At 46.7% G+C, this 26,903-nt stretch overlaps 1 protein-coding gene across 1 annotated transcript in view; it reads left to right on the top strand.

The window, feature by feature from the left end:
- Positions 1 to 4,139: 4,139 nt before the first annotated feature.
- Myo10 (myosin X) overlaps positions 4,140 to 26,903 on the top strand; it is a 192,192-nt gene continuing 169,428 nt past the window's right edge. Inside the window, exon 1 of the mRNA XM_048368041.1 lies at positions 4,140 to 4,577. Coding sequence (XP_048223998.1) covers positions 4,557 to 4,577 — 21 coding nt within the window. The 5' untranslated portion in view covers positions 4,140 to 4,556. The remainder of the gene's footprint in view (positions 4,578 to 26,903) is intronic.

The raw sequence follows: 26,903 nt of genomic DNA, 5'->3' as shown, positions 1-26,903 counted from the left end.
TTGAGAACAGGCTGTTGAATTCAATTATTTTGAAATTATAGTGACTTTTGGGGGGATAGGGTGGGAGATAAAAATCAGACCACATTGGGTAGAAAAATTAACAACTTGAAGATGAGCCCTAGACAGTAAAAAGTGAGGGTTGTGCCCATTTTGTGTGACTATAAGGAAATACCTGAGGCTGGGCGATCTGTAAGAAAAGTGGTTTATTGGCACCTGATTCTGGCACCTGAAAATCCAAACAGTGTGATGTTGGCCTCTGGAAACCTCACATCATAACAGTGAAGCTGAAGAGAAAGCAGGTATGTTCAAAGAGATTGGGCAAGTTTCCAAACACGTCCCATAAGACTTGACCATTTACAGACACAACTATGAACCCCTTCCTGGTGACTCCAGGACCTCACGACGTTTCCTTAGGCCTGGTCCATTAAGGGTTCTGCCACTTCTCAGCACTACTACATTAGAACCAAGCCTCCTTCCACGAACCTTTGGGGACTAAAATACAACCAAACCACAGCAATGAATTTGAAGAGATGGCCGAAGTCATCTCCCCAGGGAGCCTGCCTATGCAAACACAATGATGTGAGTTCAAAACTCAGTACCATAACAACAACAACAACAAAAATTCCAGGTATTTTCCCTCCAAAAATTAAAAGTCTTTATACAAATCATTCACAGTTGGTTGTAGGTTCACAGGAACAATTTAAACCCCTTAAATGTAAGTTATGTCTAAAACTTCTTTTAAAATCCTCTCATTTTTGTATTTGCAGAAAGGCAAAATGTTCAAATTTTTAAACATCCAAAATGAAAAGTGAGCAATAAGGATGAGCTCCTTCACTGTTTGGTTAAGCATGGAAGGAGTTTAGAATTGTGTCAGTTATTAGCTTCTAATTTGTGTGAAAAAGCCCTCCAGAATTTTCCCTTTCTGTAACTAGTAATTAAAGCATTACTCTGGAGCAATTAAGCGTGGGGGTATTTAACAAAAATTAAGATAATGGAAAATCACCTGCTCACACATAAAGATTAGGGTGGCAGCAATAACAAGCATCATCAACAATTTGAGCTCATGAAAGAAATTCATACAACACATTTCAGCTGAAAATAACAAACATGTGGTAGAGAATAGAGGACAATTATAGTACTTAACTCACAAATAGACAAATAGGGGCGGGAGCCATGGTCCAATCAGTAGCAAAACAGTTTGCTTTTGTTCATGGTAAATAACTTTATGCCACTAAATAAGAGAACTGGAGCTTTGGGGGTGTTTAATTTTGAACAACTCATTAGCCTGGTGTCTTTGAAAAGTAAGAGAAAGAACTTGACCTCTGAGTATTGTGCCTGGACAGACATTAGCACCTTTGTCTTATGGGGGGGGGGAAGGAGTTTAACAATTTTACACATTGCTGTGTCCAATCAGTACCACAGCCGTCTGATAAGAAGCACTTAATTCTAAAAAAAAAAAAAAAAAAGTAATAAGAATTGAGTATTCTAAAAATGTACTGGTTTAAAACGCTTTCCCTTTTTTTTCTGAATAATCTTGTTAAAGATCTTGTACCTTTAACAATGTCTTCCTGAACAATTGATTCCCATCCCAAATTCCTGGGGCTGGATACTCTATTTAGAATGCTTAAAAAAACATATACTTAGCTATTTGTTCTGCAAACAGTGTCTTACTGGTGTGGTTTATCTTTCCACCTTTCTGAGAAATACACATGCATCCATGCATACATGAAGATCTGTTTCATTCTGGTGATTTGCTGTAGGGATTTTCAAACAGAACTAGATACCTGGGGCTTATTATAATCCAGATTTGTGGGCACCCAATCCAACCCAGAATTCAGGGTCATTTTTTTTTTCTTTTTGGCAATTTTCCCCAGCGGAGTCTGATAAAGTGGCCCTGGGACCAGTATTTATAACAGTGATGTAAAAGAATAAAGCAAAATGACTCAGTAAAATTCAACTTCCTATATTAGATCAAATTTACAATTATTCTGCATGTTAGTTAAACTTAGGAACAATTATTAAGGCTACCTTCTTAATTGGCAAGAAATCAATTTTTTTAAAAGTAACAAGCAAAAGAAATGTACTCATTACCTTATGTAACTGCAACTCCTCTGGACATCACCTTTACAATAAAATTCAATTTAAAGCAACAACAAGGTAGGTGTGTTGACTGATGCATGCCTGTGATCCTATCAACTTGAGGCTGAGGCAGGCGAATGGTGTTTGCATACAGTTATGGACTACCGCATAGTGAGACCTGCTTGAATAAATTAATAAATAATAAATTAACTCTGTGTGTGTGTGTTCAGGTACTGGGACTTGAACTCAGGGCCTCAAGCTTTCCCTTGGCTTTTTCCACTCAGATCTGGAGCTCTACCCCTTCAGCTATAGCTCTATGTCTGACGTTTTACTGACTTTGTTTGGCTTCAACTGGGGTCCTCAGATCTCAGCCTCCTGAGTAGCTAAGATTACAAGCAGTGGCTCAAAACAGTTTGAGATGTAAGGAAACATCAAGGGGGAAAAAATACAGAATGCCCATATACTCCGCACCCTCATCTTCAGATCTCCTTTCAGAAACCTTTTGCAGGATGAGTCCACATAGGATTCGACAGTGATTTCTGAAATGAAAAGTTCGAGGTTGCCCAATAGATTGGCATCTGGGCTGAAGCTGGAAACGTAGCTTCACCCTCCCCCCCTCACCCCCCCCCCACACACACTGGAACAAGCACCCTGGTAATTTCTCTAGATGTCCAGTGCAGATTAACACCCATGATGACTGTAATTGTTCTGCCTTTGAATCTGCACACAGTAGTTAAGGACTCTTTGGACTAAGCCCCTTTGGTTGATGTTGAGGATTGTTGGTCTTCATACTGGCGCCATCTCAACTTTCTGGCCACTTTGGTCACAATCTTTGACCGCTTAGAGCCCTGCGGGAGCAGGCCTGTGCAATGAAGCCATCACCCTAGCTCTGGGTGGGAGTAATGTTATTAACTACTCCAAGGATACTGGAACTTCCAATCAACGAATACAGAGTGATGTTTCATTCGTTCATTCATTCATTCTCTGCAGCAGGTTGCTGCTTCCGTTTTTAAAGCATGGTTTTTATTCTTCCAACTGCAGGTAACCCAAGTTAAATCCCTTACACCAGGAGACCAATCCTCCAGAGTCAGGAATGCATCCCAAGGCGCAGGGCAGTTAAACCCCAGCAAGTAAGGTGCAGTTTTGGGGTGGGTGGGCTTAGGCTGGTTAACTGGGAGATTGGAGCCTCCCAAACTTTTCTGCCCGGGCTGGGTTCAAACCTGGATTACAGGAGGGAGCCACACGGCGCCGGGAGCTGCGGGACCGAATGGGACTCGAGAGTGGGTCTGCCCCTCAACCTGGTGGGTTCAAAGGGTCCACGGAGCTTCGCCGGGGGCGGGGGGAGAGATGGCACTGCTGGGGGGCTACGACTTCCCCCCACCCCCGTCGGGCTTCCTCCTCTAGCTGCAGGGCGCTCTCTGCACCGGGCCAGGCGCCGCCCTGGGGTCACCGGGAGCCTGCGAAGACGGCCGGTTCCCCCCACCCCCACCCCACGGTTTGCTTGGACTCCAGGAAAAGGGGCTGGCTAGAGAGGAAAGGCGGTGCTGGGCAGGACCCCTCCCCCCCCGCCACCCCCCGTCCCCCCCACCCCCGGTCCAGCCCGGTCCTGCGGTCAGGAAAACGCCTTTTAACCTGGCCGCCCAAGCCGGGAGGGGGGAGGGCAGCCCCCAGCAGCCCCGATTCGCCATCGCCACAGGGAACATCAAGCCCCGGGTTCGCACCTGAGTGGGGAGGCAGGAGGGCCAGGGAGGGTGCCGCGGGGTCCCCGTCACCTCCCGGCTCCGGATTCCCAGGGACCGGAGTGGGCGTGGCCCGGGTGGGAACTCGGAGCGGGCGGGGCCCCGCCGACTAGCGAGAAAAGGCTGAGGGCGGGGTTAGGGCGTGGCCCAGCGCCTGGGGGCGTGGCCTCGGGGAAGGTGGGGGCGTGTCCGCGTCGTGGGGGCGGGGCTCCGGGGTGGGCGGGGCGCGGGAGCAGGCGGGGCGGCCCGTGCGCGCCGGTCCGCAAAGCCTGGGATCCGCGGAGCGCGGTCGGAGCCGGGACGCGGGGCTGTTCACCGCGGGGCGCCCGCCGGACGAGCGACTTCGGAGCGCGCTTGGTGGCCGCTGTTTCTCCGGCCCGCCCGGTTAGCCGTCTGGCGGCGCGCTGAGGAAGGGGGCGCTCGCCAGCACCTACCCCCCGCCTAACATCTTCCCCGGGCCCGGGAAGAATGTGCCACCAGCTGTTCTCCGCCCGGGAGCGCCGAGCCCGGGACTGAGGAACTTGGGGGCCGAGGAGACAAAGGCTGCTGGGGGGAGGGTGGGGGTGTTCGGAGACCTGGGGTTCGGGTGCACGGAAGGCGGGCGCGCGATGGCCGCGGGGACGCCCCGCGCGCGCGAGCTCCTCGGTGCGGCGCCGTGACTCGCCGGGTTCCCGGGCCCCGCCGCGCTGACGTCCGCCGGCCGCGCTCGGCGGGCCGGGGAGCCAGGGCTCCGGAACAATGGACAACTTCTTCCCCGAGGTGAGTGCGCCCAGGGGCCCACCTGGCCTCGCAGCCCCGGCGGGGTGAGGGGGACCCCCGCCTGCCCGCCCGCCCGCCCGCCGCGCGCGCGCCGCCCCGCGCCGCCTCTCCGCCGGCGCAGGAAACTTTTTGGGGAGTCTCCCGAAACTCCACTCCCTCGGGCGGCCGGGAGCCCCGATGAGTAAGCCGAGGCAGGTTTTGCTTTGTCCTGCGCTCGCACTTTGTCGGGGGGGGGGGGTGGGGTGGGGGGGGTGGGGGCGGGCGGTGCGGCCCAGGTGCGTTTCCCGGTGCCTAGGTGGCTGGATTTCGGGGGCGTCCCGCGGCACCCCGCGCCAGGTGAGTCCGCGGGCGCCCGGGGCCGGCGTCGGGGAGCGCGCTGCCGGGGCGCAGGAAGTCCCCTAACCACGTTGAGCTTGCTTGGGACGTGCCTTTCTCCTAGAAAGGTCTGGTCTGGCATTTCCTTTGCGAAGCGTGCCGGCTTCCTGTGCAGGGGTGCGGACACTTCCCGGGGAGCGCGAGGAGAGGGGCGGGGGGGGGGGTCGCCGGGCTTCCTGCCCTGCGGGGACGGCCGAGGGTCCCCGCGCACCCGGAACCGCCCTGCGAGGGTTCGCCGCAGTGTCAGACCGTGGCATCGAAGGTCCCCGCGTGTGTGGGGCCCGCCCGCCCTGGGCAGACGTGGAATGCGAATTTAAAGAACATTCGTTATTTCAAAAAGAGAGTAAACCGATGCCCCCCTTTAGAGCCTTGGACGGGGGACACCGCACTTAACTTTGGAGCTCGAGAACCTCTTTTCTCCCCTTGGGATCGAGGGTTGGCTGTGGTTTTCTTGGCTCCCTTTCCTTTCTTGGTTGTGTTTATTTAATACATTTCTGTTTAAGTTTGAGGTTTGAAGTGGCTCAAAATAAACTTAATTGACTTGAGGAAGACTGATGTGATTTTCTTTTTCTTTCTGGGCGGGGGGAGGATGGAGGTGGAAAGCTCAGGGAATGTCTTGTGAGTCCAGGACAGTCTTGAAATCTTCCAGCAAAATGGTCTGGTGAGGTTTGGCCTCCCAAGTGTTAGCCAACTTACTTTATCTGACTTAATTGGATATAATATTTCAAGGCCTTCTGCTTTCTGGACGCTCAATTGCTGTCTTCTCTGGCAACAGTGCTAACTATGGGTGATGCTAACTATGGGTGACGGCCCAAGTGCTAACTATATTCTTGTTTTTGAGAGTGGTACCTAATCCATTGGGAATATATATTTTTACTTAAAAAAGAGGGACACACACACACTCACACACTGAGACATTAGCACTTTATTATCCTTGGAACTTTATTTTCTTGCCTGTAAAAAGACACCACAGGACTTTTTGCAAGTAGTAGTTTGTCCAAAGGTAAATGACCTCAGGGCTTGGTCTTTAATTGCTTTCATCTGTAGGAGAACTGGGGCAAATAATTCTCTTTGCCTCTAAGGCAAATACTTCTGAGCTTGGATTTGGGTCTTGTTTGGTGCCCCGAGTCTTTTAGAAAATCTGATGCAAACATGGAATTAGTGTAAGGTTTGTTGAGGTTGCAGTTCTCCAGCCTGGGGACCAACAGGCACCCAAGAACTCCCTTGGGAAGAACACTGCCTCCTAGTGCCAGTGCCGGAGAACTTCTGGAGGACTTGTGGGGCACCTGACCTTGCCTGGCCTGTTGGATTCAAAAGTATTCCTTTTTCCCAGAACTCACCTTGGTGCTGGTTCTTGTTCTGCTTCTCTGAGTAAGGGGAAATGGGCGCTGGATTTTATTTCAGTGAGTAGTTGTAATGTTGAATTTATGGATGATCCATTCTGTGCTCTGGGTGAAGAATACCCCAGAGTCACTTGCCCAAAGTTGAAGAGCATGTTGCAGAACCCAGAGCCTTTTTCTTTTGCTGCTGCTGCTGACTTTGGTATTTCTGGGCTGTTTTCAAGTACTTAAAGTTAGTCTTTTAATGCGCTGTTGCTTTTGTGTTACAATATTGATTTCTAGTTAGCCTTCAGAGTTTCCCTCTCGAATCATCTTGAATGGATGGCAGCCATGCCAAGAGAGATGACACAACAGTGTGTGAATTAGAGACATCTACCCAACATAAACCCTCTCTTTCTCTTGAATATCTTAGAATATTCTTTGGTTACATTGTCCAGAGAAGAAAATATTGTCCTGTCCTGTTAGAATAGCTACAGAAAGGGTAGATGTGGTGTATCGTTATACCTTGTAGGGCTCTCCTGATCACAGACTCTTCTCACTGGGCTACAGCAATAATGACTTGTTGCTTGTTTGACAACCATTTAAAGCGTGTGTTAACAACATGGGTGGGGGGGCGGGGAAGGTACTGAGTGAGATGTTACATGTGCTAGTCATGATGGATAGTCAAATAATGTAAAAGGGAGCTACTGGTAAATTACAGCTGTTGCTAAGAGCCATCCTAGAGTTTCTCCAACTAGGATATTTGAAGCTCAATACTTTTTTTCTGGGGACCATGTGACCTATGCATTGCTCACCAGAACTCCCTCTTAAGTTGTGACATCTTGAAATGACTGCTAACGTTACTGAACCCTGAAGCCAAATCATTCCTAATTAAGTCGCCCTGAGCTAGACCCTGGAGTCAATGAAGCAATCGGCCTCTCCCCGAACTAATTCTTGTGCAGGCCTCTCCCCGAACTAATTCTTGTGCAGGCCTCTTGTCAGCACTTGCCGGCTCTAGGTGGGATCAGTCTTCTTAGAGCCGGTCAGCAGCCACGAGAAGCTGGTAAAGGTTGTGCCAATCAGCTGACACTGCCGGCTTCAAAAATGTGCGCCAGAATTAAACAGCCTGAGCCAGTTTCAGTCTCTTCCTGGTTGCTGTTAGATTGTTGTGACCTCTAGAGTTAATTGTGTGTGCGCTCCATTGGGAAGCTTGGATTTTGAGCATTTCTAGGTCAGATGTTAAAAAATGGACTTCAGAAACTCAGTTTAGGTATATCTGTAGCAAAATTATTTATATATACATGTATATATACGTATACATATGCATATATAAGAAAACAGTTCGCGAAGTGGCATGAGAAAACAGTTCGCGAAGTGGCTTGACTACGGTGCAGAAGTTTTTGAAGTGGACATTGTTTCTCTGTGTTCCAGACCAGAATGCCTACAATGCTGGGGGCCAGGCATTTCTAGATAGACTCATTTGGGGGATAGTTTAGGCAAAAGTTTGGCTCAATAGCTATTCAAGGATCTTTTGAAGGGAATTGAGACCTAAGGGAACATACTGATTGTCAGAATGAAAATGTGAAATGGTCATGTCAGGCTGTCATAAAGAACAATCCCAGAAAGCAGGTGTTGTGGCTACTAGGGATGTACCGAGTGGGAAATACTCCAGAGTCACCTTTCTCTTGAAGCTCCATTCAGACGGGGCTGAAGCAAACAGCTCTAGAGTATCCCCTTACCTAGAGGGCACCGTGGCTCTCCTCGCTTCTTAAGCTGTAAATGGACTCCCTATGCCTATTTTTCTCCGCTCTTCTGTAGTGGTGTGTGTGTGTGTGTGTGTGTGTGTGTGTGTGTGTGTGTGTGTGTGTTCTAGTGCCTCTTCTTTGGAAAAGAGATGGAGATGTTTGGTCATGGGGCTTGAACTCTGAGCCTGGGCACTGTCCTTGAGCTCTTCAGCCCAATGCTAGCACTCTTCCACTTGAGCCACAGCGCCTCTTCCGGGAGATCTTTCTCTTTTGGTAGCTCTTCCTCATGCGCAGTCATGTCTCAGGATGGATGGGGGGAGAGTGAAGGACTTCCAGTGCCACTGAGTCACGAAGGCAGCCCCTTTGATGACCAGAAACTCACATAACATCTTCAGTTGGGTCACTTTTCTTTGTCTCATGGTGAGTTACAGTATTTGCCCCTTTTCTGCCCAGTCACAAACCTTTTATTTTTAACTAGTTGTACAAAGGGGATTCAGCTCAACATGTAATTCGTGAGTACAGTGCACCTTGATCAATGTCTCCCCTTCTGCCATTCTTCCCCCATCTCTCCCATCCATCATTTTCATGTATCTGCATTGATTATTATGACTGCATTCACCCACCCTTCTCCTCTCCATTACTTGATCTCACCTCCCCCTCCCCCCATACACACAACACATGTTCCGGCTTCCTGGTATTCATTTTGTTACCCTTGCATTCCTCCCCTGCGTATACCATACTGTAGTTACTATTTCTATTGTCAAGTACTGTCTTTTCTTCCCCTACCCCCTACCACGTAGGGTACAGCAAAGCCACAGGAACAGCTGTGTAGAAGGACAGTTGTTGCTGGCTGTTGAGCTGCCTGGCTCCGTGTTCTTCCACATCATGTCACGGCCGCGTCGCAGGGCTTGCTGTTCTGGCCTCTCCCAACCTCTCCCAAAATCAGGCCCAGACTGGCAGCTCCCAGCCCTCCCTGCTTTAAGCCAGGCTTGAGGGGGAGACAGCTTGGCTTTTTTTCCTGTGGGGGCTTTAAGTGGGGTCGCTTTTGAGGATGGGAACCTTGAATGTGTTCATCTGTTCTTGTCATGGGTGAGATTTGGGATCCGTGTCATTCACAAGTTGTAGAAGTTTGGATTCAGAGTAAGTAATGGGTGACATTATCAAGTCACTGAGTTGCAGGAGCCTTCCAGTAAGAAGACGACAGGGAAGTCTGAAGCTTGGTCCAGCTGCCCTTCCAGCTTTCCCCTGGCCAGGTGAAAAAGCACATTATTTTTAGCATAAAAGTTCAGCCTACCCCGCCCCCCCCATGTGAGATCCCATTATTGGCCGCAGGGGACTTGAACTGTCTTGAGCCTAACTTGTGTGTTTTAGCTGTGGAATGGGCCTAGTAATGTCTGTCATGTTTGGTTACTACGCGGAGTCAAGATTTACAAAGTACTTGGCACATAGTAGGTGAGCAATAGTAAAAGATCACTTACAGTAGCTGCACTTAAAAGTCAAGAATGAATTATATACATACACAGGTATGTAAGCCTTGCTACTTGGAAGGATCACGGTTAGAGGCCAGCCAAGGCAGCAAGTATACAAGACACTCCCCACCTCTAGTGATTCAATGCTGGGTGTGTGGGGCCCGTCCACCCAGCTATGTGGGAAGTGTAAACGGGGATCATAACCTAGGCCAGGACAAGAAGCATGAGACCCTATTCAGAAAAATAAGAAAAGCAAAAAGGGTTGGAGGAGTGGTTCAAGTTGTAGAGCAACTACTTAGCAAGCAGTGTCCTGAGTTCAAACCCCAGGGCCACCAGAAAAAGAACAAAGGGAAAAAAGTCTCCGACGATCAAGTAGTCATCATTGGTGAATGGAGAACCAGTACACACGCTTGAAGTGACTTCCGGGTCTGAGAGTTCCTCCCCAGTACCATTTCCTGGTTGGGTTGCACGATTGACTTTTCCCTTTCAATCCAGAAGCTTCTGCAGACTTCGTCCTTCCCAGAATTCCATTGCAAGCACGCTCACACTGCTGATGGAATCAACTCCAGCACTTCAGCTTAGCTTTCAAGACTTCTGATCTTGCATCTGACTCTCTAGATGTTTCTTCAGCCCTGTTCCCCTCCACCCTCAGTTGAATTCCACCCCCACACGTCTGTTACCCAGTCCTCCTTGGTACCTTCACGTGGGCCGTCTTGTCTGCTGCTCAGGGGCCCAGCCTGTCCATCTCCCTTTGGAAACTGGGAGTCTAGTTCACAGCAAGGTTTGTTCTCTCCCTGGGTCTGGCTCTTCTCTCTTGGTCTTGCTTTACTTGAAGGAATTTACCAGTTAGCAGGAGGCTGTATTTACTTTTACGTGTCTGTTTGCGTGCACTCTTTCTCTCTTGCTCTCTTTCTCTCTCACTCTCTCTTGCTCTGCCCCTCCTCACTTGAGCCACACCTCCACTTCTGGCTTTTTTGGTGGCTAATTAGAGACAAGTCTCACAGACTTCCCTGCCAGGGCTGACTTTAAACTGCAATCCTCAGGTCTCAGCCTTCTGAGTCCTTAGGATTACAGGTGTGAGCCACTAGTGCCCAGTTTGATGTGCCCTTGTAACTTTCCTTTCCAGATAACTAGTTGGTCCTTGAGATGTTAAATGTTTCACATATCAAGTTTTGTCACTACCTCATGCACATCGAGTCCCCAAGCACAGGGTTCCAGGCTGGAATTGCAGTTACTCCCCCTCCCCCCCAGCCCCCAAAGCTCAGCTGTTTAATGATGGGAGGAAGTATGTTTCCCCTTGGTTTCAAAGCCTCTTCCAGTTCTGTGAAGACAAGAATCAATGTGGCTAATGTTTACCCAGTATTACTGTATGCTAGCCATGGGATGAAGCCCTTGACTTTCAGCAACTCATTCAGTTATCTTAACAATCCTAGGAGTATAATTATGCTCACTCTAGAGATGAAAGTGAGGCACAGAAAGGTTAAATAATGTGTCCACTGTCACACAGCTAGAGGGAACTGGTTAAAATGTAAACCCAGACGCGCTGTCTACAGAGCCCTTGATGAGGCCACACTTTTCTGTTTGGTTGGTTTCCTGGGCCTGGAACTGGTATCTCCCTCCCTCCTTCCCTCCCTCCCTCCCTTCCTTCTCTCTCCTTGCTTTTTCCTCTTGGCAGTTAGTAAATGGTTTTTGAGTTGAAAACTTCATGGGAGTTTGAAAAACAGTGGATTTCACCTCAGAAACATGGAAAAACCCATAGGAAAATGTTGATCACCTTTTGGAGATGCTGTTAACTTTTATTTGACCAACTTTTTGCTTAGGAAAGATTAAGTACTTCTGTTGCCTTGTGAAAAGGGAGTTCTAAAGCTCAGCCCCAGTCATGTGGGGAGTCGGAAGGTTTATGTAAGGCACTTAGAAAACCAGATTTCTAAAAAGAATTCTTTCTCTCTCTTCCCCTTCCTTCCTTCCTTCCTTCCTTCCTTCCTTCCTTCCTTCCTTCCTTCCTTCTTTCCTTCCTTCCTTCCTTCCTTCCTTCCTTCCTTCCTTCCTTCCTTCCTTCCCGCCCTTTCCTTTTTTTTTTTTTGTACTACCATGCCTAGCTGTTGGCTGGGATTAGGGTCATGAAAACGTTTTGCTCAGGTTGTGCTTGGAGGATTTCAGTCTTCCTGATCTTAGCCTCCCAGGTAGCTGGCATTACAGGTGAATAAATCATCTGTCTGGCCTTGGCAAGTATACCTTCATTAAGCCAGAACTGAAATGTGTGGTTAAAGCGATGGTTTTTATTGGTGACAGTCAGCATCATGCCAAGGAGAAAGGCATCTAATGAATTGGACGTGTCTGGTGCTCTACAGTGGGCTAGCGCTGCTGGTATGAGTACATCCATAATATTTTTCTGTGAATCTACTTTCCTTGCCTACGTTTCAGTGAAATAATTCATTCTATGGGTAGCGAGGATTTTCACAATCATCTATGTTTTGTGGACAGTCATGCCACAGTAGAAAATCACTGTTGAGTCATTGTGGTTCTGGGACTGTTCCTTTATTAGCTTTCAGTCTGGAGGAGGCCAGCTTGGCCTACATGGAAAAGATTCATATAGCCATAGGTTTTGTTTTGTTTTGTTTTGTTTTGAACTCAGGGCCCAAGGCTAGCGCTCTTCCACTTTGAGCCACAGCTCCACTTCTGGTTTTCAGATAGTTAATTAGAGATAAAGGTCTCATGGACTTTCCTGCCTCAACTGGCTTTGAACTGCAACCCTCAAATCTTAGCTAGGATCAGTGGCCTGAGCCCCCAGTGCCTGGCTCACACAACCATGTTTAAAGATGAATGGGATTGTGGGCAATTGATTATGGATTGTAGGGAGGAGGAGGATGAAGCATTTTAATTTTTTTATATAAGCCATAATCACTACAGGCATGCTATTGTGAGTTTTTACTATTTGTCAAAGGCAAGTGTCATGTTCATTTCCCCATGGTCACATGCTACCTCTGAGCCTCCTGAGGATGGAATCCCTGCCTTACACTCAGTAGATGAATCCTCTACCTCTGAGCTCTACTGCCAGCCCCAGCAAGTGGTTTTTGTTTTTCCTTCCTTTCTTTCAAGCACTGGGGCTTGAACTCAGTGCTTTGTACTTTGCTTGGACTTTTTTTTTTTTTTTGCTCCAAGCTGGTGCTGTATCCTTTGAGCCATACCTCCACTTGCATAGTTTGGTGGTTAATTGGAGATCAAGTCTCACCTACTTTCTGCCTGGGCTGTCTTTGGACCTTAATCCTCAGATCTCAGACTCCCGAGTAGCTAGGATTACGGGTGTGGGCCTCTGTGTTGGGTAACTGTTCTTTGTACTTTTCAGTGCTATAAAGAAAATTGGAAACAGAAATTATGTGGCTAAAGTTGTGCTGTCAGATGAAACCATGCCTTAATATTTATTGTATAGAAAATAGTCTATATAAAACTATGTGGGGGGCTGGGAATGTGGCCTAGTGGTATAGTGCTTGCCTAGCATGCATGAAGCCCTGGGTTCGATTCCTCAGCACCATATACACAGAAAAAGCCGGAAGTGGGCACTGTGGCTCAAGCAGTAGAGTGCTTAGCCTTGAGCAAAAAGAAGCCAGGGACAGTTTTCAGGCCCAAAGTCCACGCCCTAGGACTGGCAAAAAAACAAACAAGAAAACAAAAACAAAAACTATATGGGGAAAAAGTTTTGATCCTTAAATATTTTCTTGAAATATCATTCCTGTTGCACTTTTTACATGTAATTCCCTTTTGGTTGAGATAAAGATTGGTCTCAAATGATTAAAAGTGGTTTTTTTTTTAAATGAAATTGATTTTAATTGGGGTTTTAGGATGCTTTTGGTAATATAATGATATTGTGCGCCAAATAATTGCTGCTAGATTCAAGGATGAACTCAAATATTGTAATTCCTTAGAAAGACAGTCAAACTTCAACCAAAAAAAAACCCAAAACAACACCAGGGGGTGGGGTAAGAGGGTAAGGGGGAAAGGGGAGATAAATGAAAAGAAGAGGGGGAGAATGCAAGAAGATGATGGAAGGGGTGGGGGGGGGGAGAGATGGGGTGAGCATGTGGAAAGAGGTGCCCATCAATATGCACTCTGTTCATAAACTGTTTTGTTAAATGACAACTGGCAGCTCCTTTGTACAACTACCTGAAGGTAATGAAAAGAAAACAATTCCGCAAAGACCATGATTTGCACTTTTCCATTCTGGCAGATTTCGGCTTATTTACTTTTGTTCCCTTCCTTCCTTGTGATTTGCCGAGGCATGCGTCCGTCTGCAGCCCAGGACAAGGATTCTGGGTGGCTAAGAGTTCTCACTGCGCTTCGAGGGGGACACATTCTCGAGTATTCTGATGTAGTGTGGAGTTGCTTGCTTTTATAACAGCCACAGCAACTTTTTTTGGTACCTAGACCATGGCACACTTGTCAGATTATTTCCTGATAAAAACTTTCCAGTGTAGAGTGATTTGATCAAAGTGTTTTCACATTTTTTTAAAAAGAAAATTTGGGTTATTTGCAGCAAAGCTTAATGAAAAGTGTCATTGTTGCGCAGAACAGGCCCAGGGGAGACATGCTGTCACGATGTATTTATGATCTCGTGGATTTTGTAGCTTCTCGTTAGAATCTGAATGAAGTGCACTGTGTAGTGGAGGGAGTTCGCAGTTGATCCTAGGTTTACGCTTCCACTGTTCTTCCTGGTTAATTACAGTGAGGCTGTTGATTGAAAGGCCCCACCCCACCCCCACCCATCCTGCCCACACTGTGACCCGTGTTCATTTAAAGCCAGAGCACACACAGGGACCGGGATGTACATTGCCTGGAGAGCTATTGCACATTTGTTTGGGCAACTGTTCTTTGGACATGTTTGAATTTTCTCTCAGTTGTCTAGTGGTGTCCTTGGGAGATGGCCCCAGGCGCTATTGTGAAGTGGTTAAGGGGTATATCCAATATTGGGGGTGGGGCGGGTGTGTTTAAGCTCATTATTTATTAACTACAGGAAACCTTCCGGTGGACTTTGAAATGAATGGGTTGAGTGCTAAGTGAAAACACACTGCGCCTTTAACAATGCTGCCATTCAGAACTGGTTGACTCTGCCCACGTTTTGTCCCTCTAATGGTGTCACCCCAGGGGACTGAGGGATGTGCTGGGTGAAGACAGTGTCTTCCAGGGAGACTGGCACCATTGACCTCTTGCTGAAAAGAGCCTCCCGTTACTTGAGAACCCACCTGTGCAGGTGGCCCACCCCGCCCCTCCCTCCCCTGACTCTTCCCCCATCTCTCCTCCTCCTGCCTCTCTTCCCTCTGCCCTCCTCCCCCTGCCCTTCCTCCCTCCACCCCTCCTCCCCCTGCCTCTTCATCTTCAAGTGCTTTCCTCTCCCTAGAGCATTAGAGACATACTCAGTCATTAAATTGACAGTTGTTCCCCACTGGAAAAAAAAAAGAGGATGGTATTCTCTCATGAAACTGTGAGAGCATGCCAAGATAAGTTATATCTCAGGTATGCAAGTCTCATCTGCATATTTTGTTTAATTTTATTTACTATCTTTATTTTGTCAGTTACCAGAGCTTGGAACTCGGGACTTTGCCCCTGCTAAGCAAGTGTTTTACAACTGAGCAACACCTCTGATCCTCCTTTTATATTTATGTTTTTCTTTCTTTTTTTTTTGCCAGTCCTTGGCTTGGACTCAGGGCCTGAGCACTGTCCCTGGCTCCTTTTTGCTCAAGGCTAGCACTCTGCGACTTGAGCCACAACGCCACTTCTGGCTATTTTCTATAAATGGTACTGGTGAATCGAACCCAGGGCTTCATGTTTATGAGGCAAGCACTCTTGACACTAGGCCATATTCCCAGCCTTATTTATGTTTTTTAAATATAGGCTTAGAAGTTGCCCGTGTGGCTGGCAACAGTGGTTCACATCTGTCATTCTAGCTATTCAGGAAGGAGGCTGCGATCAAGAGGATTGAGATTTGAGGCTAGCCCAGGGAGAATAGTACCCTAGATTTCATCTCCAAAACAACCCACAAAAATCAGGACTCGAGTGGCAGAGTGACGGCTGAGATCAACCACACCAAGTGAGTAGAGCCCTGGGTTCAAGCCCCGGTACCACCAAATCAACCGATCAATTAAAGGAAGTTATTCAGATAACTTGAAATATAGCTTAGTGGTAGCATACATCAGGCTCTTGTTTTTTGTTTTTTTGTTTTTTTGGCCAGTCCTGGGCCTTGGACTCAGGGCCTGAGCACTGTCCCTGGCTTCTTCCCACTCAAGGCTAGCACTCTGCCACTTGAGCCACAGCGCCGCTTCTGGCCGTTTTTCTGTATATGTGGTGCTGGGGAATCGAACCTAGGGCCTTGTGTATCCGAGGCAGGCACTCTTGCCACTAGGCCATATCCCCAGCCCCCCCAGCTCTTGTTTTAATTCCCAGCACTGCAGAGTTAAAAGTGCAAAAGTTACCCGAGCATGCTGACAGGTTGAGTATTGAGGGTGACATTTGTGCAGCACTTCTTAGGATTTTGCTGGTTTGAGATGTGCACGTGTAATTGTCACTGGCATTCACAATAGCGGTGCCACCCGCAAGGTCACAATGCAGGACGGTCCCCTATGCCGCTCCTTTATGGCCCTAGTGTCCTCCCTCCAATCCCCGTTAAGTACTTCTTGAATTTCCTTCTAACTTTGCCTTCTGTGAAAGCTGCAGAAGCGGAGTCAGCCCTTGACATGGACTCTGTCTGAGGCTGTAAAGTGTCAGTGATTTGTCTCATTGTATTGCTGAGTAAGTAGCCTGTGTTTAGACACAGGCCTACATCTGTTGCTGTATCTGTTGTCATTCTGAGAATTATAATTACTGACATAATGGTGCCCTGTTCTGTCTGTGGCTGTTAGAGCACAAATCCTTATGGCTGTCTTTGATTTATTCCTGAGTACTGTTGGGCTGGGCGCTGCTGGCTCACACCTGTCCTCCTAGCTACTCAGGAGGCTGAGATTTGAGTTGATGTTCAAAGCCAGCCTGGGCTGAAAAGGGCATGAGATTCTTTTCTCCAGTTAGCTACCAAAAAAGCAGAAGTGAAGCGGCAGCTCCAGTGGTAGAGCACTAGCTTTGAGCACAGAAATTCAGGATAGAACCTAGGCTCTGAGTTTGAGCCCCAGGAATGGCACCAAAAAAAATTAAAAAAAAGAGTTTTGATTTTACAAGTTCTTAAATTTAAGTTGTGACAGCTTTGATAAGACGTGATACATTTGAATTCTTGCTCCTGTTTATACAAAGAAGTGAGTTCCTTCAAGTCCTGGTCTCCATCTGGGACCGAGACTTGATGATGTAAAACGACTTGGATGAGCTGGGCACTGGTGGCTCACACCTGTAATCCTATTTACTCAGGAGGCGGAGATCTGAGGACTCCAGCTTGAAGCCAGTGCAACAAGTCCATGAGATTTATCTCCAAGTAACAATCAAAAAGCTGAAAGTAGAATTGAAATGAAGTGGCTCAAATAGTAGGGTGCTAGCCTTGAGCACCCAGGCCCGAAGTTCAAGCCCCTGGACTGGCCTAAAAACAACAACAAAATGATTGGGATGGTTCCGCTATAGAGATAGGGCTCAATTAAAGATAGGGATGTCACAACCCTCCGTGGTGTGGCCTGGCAAAGAAATGGATGCCAGAGATTGCTGTGGACAAGACTTGTTGGGCCCCTGAACGGAAGCAGCAGGCCATTGCTGCCATCCATCCGTCAGCATCTTAGTGGAGCCCAGTGGGAAGGAGGCTTGTTTGATGAAAGGCAAAACCTCTAAGCGTGTTGAAATTCAGAGTCCATTATCATGGGGCAGCAGTGAGGAGATCTGTGTGTGGCAAGAAAAACAAGTCGGTGATGGAAAGTCTCCAGCCCAGGGCCAGAGGAAGCAGTGCACCATGGGTCCTCAGACACAAGTTCCACCGGGACCCTCACAGCGTGGACATTGAAGGCTTTATGAAAGGCAAGGCGTGGACGAGCATCCGTCCCGGAGCTCTGTGGCATTGCTCTGGCTGCAGCTCCCCTATTGGGTAGGAATATCTGCTGACAAGGGGCCCCAGATGAAAACGGGGGAATATTTCCTGTAGTCATTTCTTATCAAGCAGAGACTTCTTCCTGCCTCCAACTTTATGCTTTGAAAAAAGATGAGCTATGCTTCTGGGACAGAAGGCAAAACAAGCACGCAAACACACTTCGAAGTCGAACAGAAAATGCGGCCACAGAGCACTTCCTTTTCATCGTTTAATCCCACAGGCCAGGGGCAGAGGGGGGCTGTCCTTAGCTCTCCTCTCCCAGAACTCTGTCTGACCTACCCATAGCCCCAGCCAGCCTTTGTGCCATCGCCTCTAACACCCCTCATCTTCCAGGCTTGTAATTACAGTCCCAGCTGAGACTGGCTCTGGGCCCTAGGGAGACACCCTGTATTCCACTCATACCACCGAGGTTGTGTGTCAAGGTCAAGGGAGAAATTTCTCTACATACTAATCTTTCTGGGTGGCTCCTGGTTTGTATGGGAAGCATCCACTTGCCCTTGTTTGTTCTACCAAGCATATGTACAAAATGTGTCTAGTATTTTGGCAGCAGGAAGGAGAGCTGTTCTCTGTTTCTCTGCGTGTGTCTCAAGTGCTATAAAGGCTTTCTGTTTAACTAGTGTGTGTGTATATATATACACACATATATACACAAATACACATACAAATATACATATAAGTATATATACTACTAGTGTGTATATACACACATATATGTGTATGTGTATATGCACACATATATACACATGTGTATATATGTATATACATACATGCACAGTAGTTCTAATATATAATCTTTCCCTATTATTTGTGGGCTGTTTGTTTTCATACTTCCACAGATATTAAAATCTGTTCTAATCCAGTCCCATATAGAAAATGGCATGGTATTTACATATAGCCTGTGTGAATCCTCCCATATACTTCCCTTGATAAGACCTTGCTACAGTGCTGAGTCTGGTCTTGAGTTCATAATCCTCCTGTCTCAACCCCTCCCCATTACAGGCAGGTACTATAGTACCTAGTCTCTAGATTATGTTACATAATTAATGCAGGGGCTGTGTAAGTAGTTAAGCAGTATTCGTTAGGATAAAGTGACAAGAAAAACGAAGTCGTACAAATCCAGTAGAGGCTAAATCTTTCTGAGTTATTTATTCGTTTATTTTGAAGTGCTGGGATTTAAACTCAGGGCCTCATACTTGCTAGATAGGCACTTTACCATTTGAGCCATGCCTTCAGCCTATTTTGGAGCCACAGTGGATTGAATACACGGATGCAGAGCCCTTGAATACAGAGGGCCAACTGTGTATATCATATTTGTGTACGTGTGTGTGTGCATGCGTGCATGTGTGCACATTCGTGTTTCACATTGTAGCTTTCAGTCATGGTCATTGTCAGGAGAAGTGAAGCCTCTCACCAAGGCCATATTGCCAGGGTTTTTTTTGTGTTTTTTTTTTCTCTGAGACCAATCTAGTACAATGTTTGCAGTAAAAGAGATTGGCGGTCTTTCTGAACTGCTTCATTTTTCTCAGAAGAGAAAAGTTGGAGCCAGACTCTGGACCATTTCACACATACTTGCCTTGTCAGGATGGGCTCATCCGAGTACTTGTTTTGTCTGTCCTAAGAATCACATTTGCCCAAGATTCTCTCCAAAGGAGAGGTGCCAAGTTCAGCTGCAAGGTTATGAAGTTCAGGTGCAGATTGTAATTTCTGGCATTAGGGTTTTTTTTCTTTTTTCCCCTGACCTTGAAAACTCAAACTCTGGGGTATTTCTCACAGAGGGTACAGCTTTTTCAGCTGGAGCAATTTCCTTGTTGCCTCTGGGCAGATTTGCTAGGTTAACCGTGTTTGAGGATCTAAATCTGTGGCTGCTGTGGGCTCTCTTACATAAGCCAGTATCATTTCTATAAAATATTTAAAATCTGGGTTCTCTTCTTATTTCAAGGCATCCACGAGAACAAAGGATGGGACATGACATTATGCAGTTGTTGGGCTATATTTTACCCTAGAATATTTCCAGGGATAAACAGATCAGGAGCTCTCTGCCTATGCTGTGGAAGGCAGTTTGTCCGGCTGTCTTTTCCTCGCTGTTAGTTTTTTCCAGAATTTTTATTTTTTTTACCATAAAAACAAAAACATAAATCAGCAGCTCTGAGAATGAAAAGAGGAAGCAAAAAATATTAGTTGCATTAGGTTTGTAAGGGGTGTGTGTGTGTGTGTGTATTGCATGCATGTTCCGGAGATTTCCTTCTGACGTGAAAGCCTTTGCAAGGGTGGAAGGGGTCTCTACAGCAATGTGACAGGCAGGCACTTGTGGTTCTTGTAGCAATCAGTCCTGGTGGAATCTGCATTTCTTTAGATTTAGTTTCTTTTCTTTTTTGTTGGTTGAGAAAGGGTCTCTCTACGTAGTTTAGTGTGGCCTTGAACTAGCGATATTTCTTCTGTCCTAGCCAACTACTGGGATTATAGGCGGGTACCACCAAGCACAACTTATCCAGTTGTTGTTTTTTTAACTTATGAAAATGCACACTTACCACTGACTGGGATGGATTCATTGAATCTGCCCATACTCCTGTGCAATCTGTGTGGTCTTCATCTCCATTTTTCATGTGGTAACACAGAAAAAAAGGGTAAGTAATTTGCCCAAGTCCACCCAGCTGGGAAGTGGTAGAAACAAGATTTGCACCCTAGGACTCTAGCTCTATGGAATGTAAATTCTTTGGCGATGCATGCCGGTTTGTAAAGGTGAAGATGAAACCCGTGTGGAAATCTTCAGCCAGGTGTGTGTCACTTTGATTCTCCATCAAGAGCAGGCCAAAGTCAAGTGATGGGAGCCGAAGGAGAGTGGCCTCTTTTCCCAGCAGTCGGTACAGCAGTTTCCTTGTGACCAACAAAGCAAAAGTTGATTTTGGTGATAGCAACATGTGAGTGATAAGGGAGAAGTAGGTAAGATCCAAGGAGAGACTCTCAGGCATACTTTCGTGACGTGCACGTACGTTTATAGGGAGTGTCTCTAAGGCGGGCTTCACAAGCCATCATCATGCTCAGAGACCTGTCTGTTTTCTGGACTTTCATCTGTCTCTAGTAAACTCCAGAGTCCCAGAAGGTGATGTGAAACTGTTTGCTTTGGAGTCAGCGTGCACGTCATAAATCTTGCTTGCATCTGCTGAGTTGGTGCGCTTCTGTGTGCTCTCTTCCTGTGAGTGACTTGGGACCTGGGCCTCCAGCCTGGGAGGTCATCTCCTGTCATCCTCCTTACCAGAGCTCAAAAAAAGCCACAGGTTAATCCAGGGTAGTAATAAAAGAGCTCAGACGCCATTTTGGAAATGGATCCTTCTATTTAGTGAGATTTTAAAGAGACAATAAACGGTTTACATGGAAAGTCATTTTTCAGAGTTGTAATTTAAGTAAAGCCATGGTTCTTGGTAGTTTTTCCTACTTATGGAACACAGATTTCAAAGTTTAAAAAGAAAATAGCCTGATTAGAACAGCCGATACATTCTGTGTTACAAAGTTAGCCTGCGTGTTGCTGCTGAGATGTTGGTTACCTCCATAGGACAGGGTTGGTCCGTTTTTCTATAGGACAGATGTTCTCAGTGGACCAGTTACACCTTCGGCAGGTACTGCTGGTACCTACTGGGTGCTCTAGCTAGCAGCTCAGGCTACTCAGAGGCTCCCAGTCAACACTGCTCAGGTCCAAATGTTAACAGGGTCAAAGTGGAGGGACCCTGCCACAGAAAACTTAGTTCTCCCCTAGTCTACCCTCTTGTATTGTGTTCTTTTAATCTTCTAGGCTTTAAAGTGGGAAAAGGTATTACTTTAGTGGTATACATATATATATATGTATGTGTATACACATATGTCGAGTATGTGTATAACTACATGTATGTATATATACATGCATATATAGACTTATATGTTTATGTTCATATACTCATAACTCATACATATGGATCCATAATATATAGGGATTTGTATACTCATATACATGTGGTATTATATATTTATGCATGCTATCCATATGTAGTATTATATGGTATATGTATATAAATGCATGTATGTTCCTATTCATATAGATATATTCATACATCTGGATTCCTCACTATATATGGATTAATCTGACCTTCATTTTAACATCGTCATTATATTTAGTATAATACTTGGGATGTTTTATATCTAGATCTGTGGTTGTATCTTAGTTCTCTTTAATCCAGTATTGATTTCCAGTGCATTAGTGATTAATTGAGATACACAAGTTTTTTTGTTTTTTTCTTAGGAGGGCAGCACTGGGCTTTGAACTCAATGCCTAGTATTTGCTAGGCAAGTATTCTACCATTTGAGGCACATCTGTAGCCCTTTTTGCTTTTAGGTTATTTTTCAGGTAGGGGCTTTTGCCCATGCTGGCTTTGTTACTTTCCAGCTCCCATAGAGCTGGGATTATAGGCATGGACCAATACAGTTTGATTGTTGGTTGAGATGGGAATCCCACTCATTTTTTACCTGTAGTGTCATTGAACCAGATCTTTGTACTCTCTGCCTCTTGAGTTACCAAGATTACAAGTTGAAGTCACCATACCTGACTAATGTCATTATTTTCTAGACTTTCTTGATGGTGTTTCCATTTGTCCAAAGAAGCAAAAACATGGAATATATATATGTACATATATATATGCACATGCACATGTATATAATATCATCTATGTATATTATATACATACATAATATATATATTTCCAAGATGGAAGAAGGCAGCATGAGCAAGGCATGTACGCTATGCACTTGCCATTTGGTTTGATGTGGTTCATTACCAGGTGCTCAGATTACCAACCCTGATGACACAGAATCTCTTCGAATGGGGTCAGTGAACCTCCATTCGCCAGCTCCACACCTTTGCTTTGCTTTTCCACTTGGCCCAATTTTGATGCGTAAATGTGTGACTTTTCTCTCTACCTCATTTTCACCAAGCTTGTTGTTTTCTTGTGAACCACAGTAATGAATCACTCCAAAAGCTCCCGAAAGCCAGGTAAATCTGCAAGCAAAACTCTTTACTTGCTGAAAATAAATGGAAGTTCACACCCTCTGCTTGTGGAGCCCATTGCGTCATCATTAAGTCCCTGATTTATCTGTGGTTTAGAAGTGAGCTCTCTGCCTGCATCTCCTGGCCTAATTTCCTCTGCTATCAGGGGGAGAAAGAAAAGGGAAACAATTTGATTTTTATTGACTTTTGAAAGGTGCTTCATTGAGACCCCTTGGTAGATGAACCTTAGGATTATGTATACATTGTTGATTGTTTGGGTGTAATTTAACTATGTTTATTGGTTGGATGTGATTTAACAAGATTTCTCTGGGCTCCAAAAATGAATATAGTAAGTAATTTGTTGAGCATTAATGGACCCAAATGGAGTTTGGTCCTCAGAGCTGGTTCCTGATGGACATTGGCTTGGTAAGTTGATCAAGAGGCTTCGTAGCAATGATATCTTTACCAAAGCATGAACACCAGGAGGAGACACACCCGGGTATGAATTCACCAATCTGTGAGCCCAGATGGCCCAGAGTGTGGTAAGTGATCTCTTTGCTTCAGAGAGCACTGCTAGTCCACGGCCACTGATGGAATTCAGCGAGGGTCAGCGGGGCCTCAGGGTCTCAGGTTGACCTGACCGAGTGAGGACTATTCCGCGCGGGTGACCTGGAGGCTGGGGAACAGGAAGCGATTACGGGTGATTGCAAGGTCCTTCGGGGGTACCTAGAAACTGCAAATCTCTAAGATGAACCGTAGCCCCTTATCGCTCCTCTCAGGGCCAAGTGGAATGCCAGTCGTGAGAACTGACGATGCCTCTGTACAAGATTTGTGGATTTTTCAGGGCCTGTGACCCGGCACCAGGCAGTGATAGTGTCCTCAAGGCCGTTCTCATGGCATGAGTACCCATGCAGGGTGTGTTTGGTCTGGGACTTCCTCCCATGAAGCTTATAATCTGGCTTACAAATATGCAAACAAAACCAGTGGACTTGGCGGCATGGGTCTGAAAGAGGAGCTGTACAGCAGATGGAGCACAGCACAGGACATCCGATTTGCCCTGTCGCTGGCCACGGTGACGCTGTTGACCTATCCATGATGGGTTTAGGTTCCTCTTCAAGCGTCCCCTGCCCCGGGCTTGGTGGAGTGTTCTGGCTGTCGGCAGAGAAAGGCCGCGTGGCCAGCGAGTGGGATGGGCATCCTGGCTTCCGAGTGATGGGCTCTTTCACCTTCCCCAGCCACTCCTGTTCCCCGCCTGGCTTCCCCAGGCTGCCGTACCAAGAACCCCATCTTCAGTGTGTGGTGCAGCTCTCCAGACCTCACTGAACCATGAAGGCATTGATGATGTGTCCATAGTCCATGATCCTTTGCCTTCATGAGCCACCTTGAAACTGGCGTCGAGGTCTCCTCAGGGATGCGATGCACATCTGTTCCTTTTCTTGCAGAGCGGGCCCCGGGTGACCAAGGCCGTTCTCTCACCTGATGTCTCTTCAGCTGTTGTGTCCTGACTTGCTGCCCTTGCTCCCGCCCTGCCTTGCCTTTGTGGGAGGTCTGGACTTGGCTTTGCTGTTGTACTTGGAGCTGTGGGTTGGTGATAGCTGTACATTCAGATACACGTGTGCATCGCACATCTGCCCTTCCTGGCCCCCAGTCACTGTCCTGCTAGGTCCTGCTCCAGGGCTGGACAGTCCTCCTGCTCGTCTTCCCTGAGCAGGTGCTCAGCCTTCCTTGTTGCCCTCCTGGGTTCCAGCGATGTCAAGGCTCCTTGTCGGCCCTCCTGTCTTGACAGTGCAATGCACTTTCTCCAGAGATGCCTTCCCTCTCAAATGGGCAGCGGGGGAGAGTCTGCAATGGGGAGGACACGGCACTTGGAATGAATCATGCATTCTTGAGTTGCAGACAGGCAGACGAGGACAGGCAGAAAATTGCAGTTTGAAATGTGCACCATTTGTCCCCTGTCCCAGGTCCCCAGTGTCCCGGCCATAGTTTCCACGAACGCAGCCCCCTGCCTCATGGCTGGTCAAAGATGGCTCCCTGATGACCCAAGATTTGGAGTACTAAAGTAAATTGGCAAGAATTTCATGACTATCTGGGTAGTTGCTCCTGCTTTTCCCAGGGGGCCAATGTTTTTTTTAGCACCTTTCTGTGCTGTGCGTGAATATGGTTTGTTTTTACCTAGGGAGAAAGAAATGGTTCCTTTTGCATCTGATGGAAATCAGAAAAGCGCTTTGGGAAATGTAAGAGCTTTGGGGGAATTCTTATAAAACTTGTTCTTTTTGTCCTTAACCGGAATGCCCCTCTGTGCCTTTAGCCCAAGAATTAGCCAAAGCCAAGTTACAGAAATGCCTGACTTGGAGGCTGCAGTTCAATATGGAGGAGTAACGTGTGTGTGTCTCTGTGTGTGTATGTCTGGGCATGTGTGGTAAGAGTGAGCAGTAAGCATGAGGTGTTTGGAAACCTTAATCTTTGTAGCTATTAATAGAATACTTGGGTGGCTAAAATAGAAACCTTTAAAAAAGGAGTTTTATTATGCCATTTGGTCAGAATTAAGGTATGATTCAGTGTGTTACATCCAAGACCCATACTCATTTTCTTTTTTATTTGAGCCAAGTTTAATTAAGGGCACTGCTTGACAACTTCATTAAATGACCGAATCACTTCCCTTGAAAACTTTTTACTCTGAATAGAGGCATTATATACAAAATAAGGCATTAAAAAAAAAATCTACAGTGAGCTGGGCGCCAGTGGCTCATGCCTTTGATCCTAGCTACTCGGGAAGCTAAGGTCTGAGGATTGAGGTTCGGAGCCAGCCCTAGCAGCAAAGTCTGTGAGTCTTTATTTTTCAGTTCACCACCAAAAAGCCAGAAGTAGAGCTGTGGCTCAGTTGGTAGAGCACCAGCCTTGAGCAAAAAACAAAAACAAAAACAAAAAAACCCAGGGATAGCGTCCAGGTGCTGAGTTCAAGCCCCAGGATGAGCACGAAACCAAAAAACAGCAAAAACACCTATGATGAGTCCCATGTTAGCTAAAGCACTGTGGAGGAGGGCTACCTGGGAAGCAGGGGGAATGGGGTGTGGATGAGGCAAGTTGGGGCAGTGCCGCTTGGCAGGGACTGGGGGTAAGTGGAGTCACAGATCTTGGAGAATGTGGGTTCCATGTTGGGCTTTCTAGTGTTTTTAAGATGATTCCTATGGAAAGTCTCAATTTGTAAAATGTTGACAAGGTAACATATTCCTTCACACCTTTGTTTGGGGTTTTTAGAGAGTGGGGATTGCACTGTGTAGACAGGGAAAAGCCATGTTTCTTAATTTTGAGAAAAAGGAGGGGAGCGGAGCAGCTGACATTTTTGAGTTAATTTTTAGCTTGCTTCCAAAGTATCTGTGTTATATTCTGAAGTTGTTTTGAGAGGCATCTATCTCTCTAGTCATAGAGAATCTCATTTCCTAGCCCAGGGTGGCTCCTCCCTCGACCTCCTGCGTGCTCGATTACAGGTGTGCAGTATCCTTCGGGGGTGTGTGTGTGTGTGTGTGTGTGTGTGTGTGTCATTCTTTTTCACTTGGGAAATCCAGGAGTAGAAATTAGGTAATCTTTGAAGGGAGGAAAATATTTTTCTATTTTAATAGTCTACTCAATTCTGTTTTTTTCTTTTCTTTTGGCAGACATGAGATACTTGGAGGTTGGAGATCTAACTAGGATTCTGCCTCTTGTTGTGGACTGTTCATTCCTTTTCTCGCTCCTTTCTGCTTGCTGTTCTGCTGACACAAACCTTTGAGACAAGAGTGCTTCCGGGTCAGGGGTCAATAAGGGAGATCTGTATTCTCCGTGCCAGCAGGAAGCCTGGCGGAGGCTGTGTCTGCTTAGGACACACCCCAAGTCCTTTCCTGAAGAGGGTGTGGAAGCCTGCTGAGGGCTGGTTAGCTCTAGCTCACCCATCGGCATACTGACTCCAGAGAAAGGGACCACAGTACCCAAGACACGTTGCTGCGTGTGATACGTGTCGCTGCGTGTTAGGTGTGTCATGCACATGCAAGACTCACCTGTCTGTCGTCTTGTGCGGAGTGGTTCATTTAGCCTGACATTAACCTCGGCGTGCTCACCTCAGGCCACTGTGGCAAATACCTCCTTCACCGTGGCAAATACCTCCTTCACCGTGGGGCTTCACCCCCATTTAGACACCCAAGTCCCTTTTGTATTCGATCTGCACTCTTGTCACTTGTCTTCTCTCTGTTGTGTAATGGTTATTGTCTGGGTTTACAAGGTTTGTTTATTTGTTTGTTGGTTGGTAGGGCTTGGGGCTTGAACTCAGGGCTTGGGTGCTGTCTTTGAACTTCTTTTTGCTCAAGGCTAGCGCTCTACCACTTGAGCC

Source organism: Perognathus longimembris, chromosome 19, assembly GCF_023159225.1.
Source record: "Perognathus longimembris pacificus isolate PPM17 chromosome 19, ASM2315922v1, whole genome shotgun sequence".
NCBI lineage: Eukaryota > Metazoa > Chordata > Mammalia > Rodentia > Heteromyidae > Perognathus > Perognathus longimembris.
This window is presented reverse-complemented; position numbering and strand designations above follow the sequence as displayed.